Here is a 6,031-nt window from a genome sequence, read left to right as displayed (position 1 = left end):
CAAACCCAGCCAAACTAGCCTGCTCCACAGCCCCAAACCAACCACCTCCCCAGCCAAAAACCAACCCTAGCCCCAAACCAACCCTAGCCCCAAACAAACCCTAGCCCCAAACCAAACCCAGCCCCCAAACCCCAAACCAATACCAAACCCTAGCCAATACTTGCCAAAAACCAAACCAACCCTAGCCCCAAACCAAACATCCTCCTCAGTCCTAAGCCAAGGCTCATAGCCCCAACCCCAACAGCCGCAACTCCAAATCAAACCCAGCCCCAACCTCAAATCAGCCATAACCTCAACCCCAAACTGTCCCAGCCCCAAATGAACCCTCGCCCCAAACAGCCCCAAGCCCAAACCAAGCCCCAGCTACAAAACAAACCTAGTCCCAAACCAACCCAACCCAAGCATCAAACCAATCCCCACCTCAAACCAACCCCCACCCGAAACCAACCCCAATCCGAATCCAACCCCAGCAACAAACCAACCCCATCCAAAGCCCCAAACCAATCCCCTCCCCAAACCAACCCCAGGCCAAGCCCCAGACCCACACCGAACCTCTTCCAAGGCCCAACCAACCCCGGCCCCAAACCAGTCACAGCCCCAAATCAAACTTCTCCCCGGCCCAAAACCAACACCGGCCCAAAACCAACACCAGCCCCAAACCAACCCCGGCCCCAAACCAACCCCGGCCCCAAACCAACCCCGGCCCCAAACCAACCCCGGCCCCAAACCAACCCTGGCCCTAAACCAACCCCGGCCCCAAATCAAACCCAGCCCCAAACCAAACCCAGCCTGACATCAACCCAACTCACTCCCAAACCAACTCCCATGCTGAATCCAACCCCAGCCCAAACTAACCCTGGCCCCAAACCAACCCCAATCCGAATCCAACCCCAGCAACAAAACAACCCAATCCAAAGCCCCAAACCAACCCCTTCCCCAAACCAACCCCATGCCAAGCCCCAAAATAACCCAGCCCCAAACCAAACCCCTCCCCAGCCCCAAACGAAACGTCTCCCCAGTCCCAAACCAACTCCGGCCCCAAACCAACCCCGCAAACCAACCCAAGCTCCAAACCAACCCCGGCCCCAAACCAACCCCGGCCCAAAACCAACCCCGGCACCAAACCAACCCACTCCCCGGCTCCAAATCATTCCGAACCCCAAAGCACACCCAGCCCCAAATGAATCCTAGCCCCACAGGAATCCCAGCCTCAAACCAAATCCATTTCCCACCCCAAACCAACCCCAGCCTCAGATCAACCCCAGCCCAAACCAGCCCCACACCCAAACCCATTCCCCACCCCAAACCAATTCCAGCCCCAAAACTAACCCTTCCCCATTCACAAACCAACCCCCAGCCCCAGACGAACCCCAGCCCCAAACCAACCCCAAGAAACCCCAGCACCAAACTAACCCCAGCCCCAAACCAATCCGAGCCTCAAACCAACCCCCTCCCCAGGTCCAAACCAATCCCCTGTCCAGCACCAAAACAACTCCCTCCCCAGCCCCAAACCAACCCCAGCCCCAACTCCAAATCAACCCCCGCCCCAACTCCAAATCAACCCCCTCTCCAACTCCAAATCGACCCCCTCTCCAACCCCAAACCACCCACCTTTGCAGCACCAAACCAACTCCTTCCCAACCCCTAAACCAACCCCAGCCTCAAACCAACCGCAGCCTCAACCCCAAACCAGCCCCAACCCCAAATAGAGCTCCCAGACCCCACATCTTCCCCAACCACCACCCCACCTCTCGTTGCCCCTTCCCCTCCTCTCATTGCCCCTCACCTCCTCTTGTTCTTCTTCCTCTTGGTCCCCAACCCCCCATTGAGAGTGAGCATCTCCCTCACTTAGCCCCACATGGCCAGTTCTCTGGATGCCTCTACCCACCCTGTCAACCGTTTGTGTCTCCCCCGGTTGTGGCTTGGGACCCTCGGGGTGGTGGCTCCCAGTATCTGCATCACTCGTCTTCCTCGCCTCCATCCCACTTGCTCACAGCTGCTCCTTGCTCACACTGCAAAGAAATAACACAGACACATGTGTGTCAGCCTGGCTCAGTGGTAGAGTTCTTGCCTCTAAGAAGAATGTGAGTTCAAGCCCCACGTTAGTTTAGGCAGTTGCTAAAATTCCTGTGGAGAGCTGTAGTTCAGTAGAGCACTCGCCTCGTAAGTGAGAGACCTGGGTTCAATTCCTGGCAAGGCAAAATGTTAGGCAAGCGACTTACTCCACAAGCCTCTGTTTATCTAGCAGTAAGTATGAACCTGGTTGTTAGTTGATTGGCAGATTGCTTTTCAGGTGTAATAATTCCTTAAAAAAATAATAATTACAAAAGAATTGGTCACTCAATCCACGACTGTTTGTGGGACATTGCTGTGCACAATTGGATGCCATATTTCACCCACAAAATATACAGTCAATTCAATTTACAGTATATTCTGTGAAGCGCTTTGGGATCTTGAAGGCATAAAAAGTGTTCTATTGATCAGTGTCACTAGTTACCTGGAGTGACTGTGTTTTCAGCCTCAGCATAATGTGTGGAGGTGTTCCAGGCAGAGCGAGCTGTGTGTTTTGTGTCAATGTATGTGTGTACATCAATGTGTGTTTTTGTATATATCATATATTTAAGATAATTGGCAAAAGAACCAGAGGGGCGATGACGAATCATCATAGAATAATAGAATTATTGAGCACAGAAGGAGGCCATTTGGGCCATTGTATCTGTGCCGGCTCTTTGAAAAAGGCTTCCAAATCAATCCCACTGCCCCGTGCTCTCCCCATAGCCCTGCAGACTTGTCCTCCCCAAATAATTATCTGGAGAAATGTTTTTTTACAAAGAGAGTTTTTATGGTCTGGAATGCAACGCCTGAAAGGGGAAAGGCTGCTGGAACACATTCAATAACAAGTTTGAAAAAGGAGTAGATAGGTGCAAATAAAGAAAACATGTACAGGGTTATGAGGAAGGGGAGTGGGACTGATTCGGTAGCTCTTCCAAAGAGATGGCACAGGCACGATGAGCCAAATGGCCTCCTTCTGCGCTCTAATGTTCTATAGTTCTATCCTATGAAAGGCCTCAAAGCATTTTATTGGGAATTACTGAGTATAGTAAGCAAATGTGGAGGACTTTATGCCTTCACACACACGCAGCTTCAATGACAATGTTCAAAAGGTACCCGAAAGGGGAAAATTTGCAAGGATATGGGTAAAGAGCATGGGAGCGGGACTGATTGCATAGGTCCTTCAAAGAGCTGGCACAGACACGATGGGCTGAATGGCCATCTTCTGTGCTGTAATATTCTGTGATTCTATGAATGTGTGCCATTGTGTGTCAGTGTGTGTGACAGTGTGAATGTCAGTGTGTGTCTGTCTCAATGTGTGCATGTCACTGTATGTGTGTGTGTGTGTGAATATATGCATGTCTGTATAAGTGTGCCCGTATGTATGTGTGTGTGTGTGCGCGCGTGCATGTGAATGTGTGCATGTTTGTGTGTGTGTATCAGTCTGTATGTCAGGTTGTGCCTCAGTGTGTGTGTGTGTAGGTGTGTGTCAGACTTGCTTAGAGACATCTGATGCTGATGTCACTCCTGTGGCAGATATCCGCACTCTGAGGACCTGTGCTCTACACTTCACTTTGCATAGTGTAAGATCTCAGCCTGGCTCAGTCACTCACACTCTCGCCTCTGAGTCAGGAAGTTATGGGTTCAAGCTACACATCGGGACTTGGAATCGCATAGTCTAAGCTGACGCTCCAGTGCAGCTGGGGGGTGGGTGGCGCATTGTCAGAGGTGCTGCCGTTTTGATGAGGCATTAAACCTCACAGCTCTGTGCCCTGTTCAGATGGACGTTAAAGATCTCCCGCGGTGCTATTGCAAAAGACAAGGGAGTCTCTCTCTCTCCCATTGTCCTGGCCGACAATCCCTCCAGATAAAATCACTCGCTGCACGGCTGTTTGCAAGGACTTGTTTCGCCCACAAAACCCACAGTCACTGCACTTCACAGCGAAACATTAGAATCAAAATACTAGTTATTAAGATTGTTACTTACCTGAACAACAGGAAGTATGTCAGGTCAGCGCAGGAGTTCAGAGATATGCGAGTTTTCTCATCCCATTGCACTAAAGGTTGCTTGCTCTCTCTTCTTTCTCCCTACCCTTCCTGGGGACCCTGATATCACTGATTCCTTCCCCTCTCACACACACCCTCCCTCTCTCTCTCTATCTTTCTCTCTGAGAGTCAACTGTCAACAGATTTGCAGTGGGCAACGAGATGGGGGTGGGTGCTGTGGAGCGGGAGATGCGAGGCGGATGCCGTGTAATGGAGTCAAATTCGCTTTGTTTTCCTGTTCTGTCTGTTCGTGGTTTCCCCGTCTCTAAGGAAGTTACTTCGAAACAGTTTCCTCCACCAGCTCTCAGTATCTCATTGGTTGACGCACGTCAAGAACATCACACTCGCTCTCGCTCTCCCGCGCCCCCTCGCATACAACCACTTCAATTTACAGCCCGGAGAAAGGCCATTTGGCCCATTGTGCCTGTGCCAGTTCCCTTGAGGTCTATCCTTTCAGTCCCATTCACCGCCACCCCCACCCCCAGCCCACCCCAGCCTGGAAGGGCAGACTGGGGCAGAGAGTCATCCCTCTCAGCTCCTGTTAACTCTGCAGCCAAAGCCCTAACAAGTTGGGTGGTCCTAGCTGTACAAGCAGCAGTAAAGCTGGCCAGGCTGCGCTCTCAAAGTCCCATAGCTCAGTAGTTAGTGCACTTCTCTTGCAAGTGAGAGGACCTGGGTTTGATTCCTGGGCAGGGCAAAACCTTAGGGAAGTTCTCCTCACTCAACACGCCTCTGTTTATCAAGCAGTAGGTAGGAACCCGGTTGTTAGTCGATTGGCAGATTGCTTTCTTGGGTTAATAATCCCTCCAAAATAAAACAAGAATTTAGTCAGTTGATCCACGATTGTTTGCGGGTCACAATTGGCTGCCACATATTCGCCCACAAAATATGCAGTCAATTCGCTTTACAGTATATTCTGTGAAGCGCTTTGAAACGTCTCAACAACGCGATAAGGCGCCGTATCAAATGTAAGGTTGATTATTATCATTATTCACTTTTAGCTGCTTAGATTCGGGCGGTTACCACAGCACACATTCTGGGATCCCTAAAAACCTTGGCTCTTCCCGACCTGCGCCCAATACTCTCCGGGGTTAGATAAGCAGGATGTGTCCTTCCAGGGAGAGAGTTCACATGCCGTTCCAACAATCTATTACGGCTGTTTGTGGAACATTGCTGTGCGCAACTTTTAACCGCATTTTGCCCAGAAAACACACAGTCACCCCACTTTGCAATGCGGTCTCAACGGCATGATACGGCGCCGTGTCACTTGCAAGGATTATTATGAATATCTAGGTTTAAAACATTTCCCCTTCTTTCTTATCTGTCTCTCTCTCTCTCTCTGTTTTCTTGGCTGCATTATAGAAAGCGGACGGTGTTGGCAGCACTGAGTCTGAGAGGGACTGAGAGAGAGAGAAGAGTTTTTTTTTCCTGTCTTGGACGTGTGTGTGGATCTTTTCTAACCCCCACCCAACAAACAAACTCTGTGTGTGTGTGTGTGTGAGAGAGAGAGAGAGAGAGAGAAGAGCCTCTGACTGGAAAAGGAAGAAAGATCTCGTTCAGAAGAGAGAGAGAGAGAGACAGAGAAAGAAAGAAGGAAGGAAAGAAGAGGGGGAAAAAAACTGCTCTACCTTTTTTTCTTATATATATACTTTACAAGGAGAAGAGAAAACGAGGGATCTGCCCAAGATCTCGTTGTGTGGGGCGAGAGAGAGAGAGAGAGAGAAAGAGAAAGAAAAGAAAGAAGAAGAAGGAAAAAGCTGCTCTGCCCATTTTTTTTTACTTTACGAGGAGAGAGAGAGAGAAGAGAGGAGAGGAGTGATCTCTGTGTGTGTGTGTGTGTCCCCTCCCCTCTGCTCTGTGTGTGGGGTCGTGGCTGAGGGGGGGAGGGAGGAGGGAGGGGGAGGAGGAGGGGGTTGAGGGCTATCAGGGGGAG

The 6,031-nt window shown here is 50.6% G+C and overlaps 1 protein-coding gene across 1 annotated transcript; it reads left to right on the top strand.

Annotated features, from left to right (window-relative positions):
* The first annotated feature begins 318 nt into the window (after window positions 1-318).
* Window positions 319-1,191, top strand: LOC121851171 (extensin-like). The gene has a single exon (XM_042344778.1). It carries the CDS (start codon window positions 319-321, stop codon window positions 1,189-1,191), a length of 873 nt encoding a protein of 290 aa, XP_042200712.1.
* Window positions 1,192-6,031: the final 4,840 nt, after the last annotated feature.

This window comes from Callorhinchus milii, unplaced genomic scaffold, assembly GCF_018977255.1.
Source record: "Callorhinchus milii isolate IMCB2004 unplaced genomic scaffold, IMCB_Cmil_1.0 Scaffold30, whole genome shotgun sequence".
NCBI classification, from domain to species: domain Eukaryota; kingdom Metazoa; phylum Chordata; class Chondrichthyes; order Chimaeriformes; family Callorhinchidae; genus Callorhinchus; species Callorhinchus milii.
This window is presented reverse-complemented; position numbering and strand designations above follow the sequence as displayed.

Bases quoted from the DNA above. Each gene is read 5' to 3' on its own strand.
- LOC121851171 (XM_042344778.1), top strand. From the start codon at position 319: ATGAACCCTCGCCCCAAACAGCCCCAAGCCCAAACCAAGCCCCAGCTA.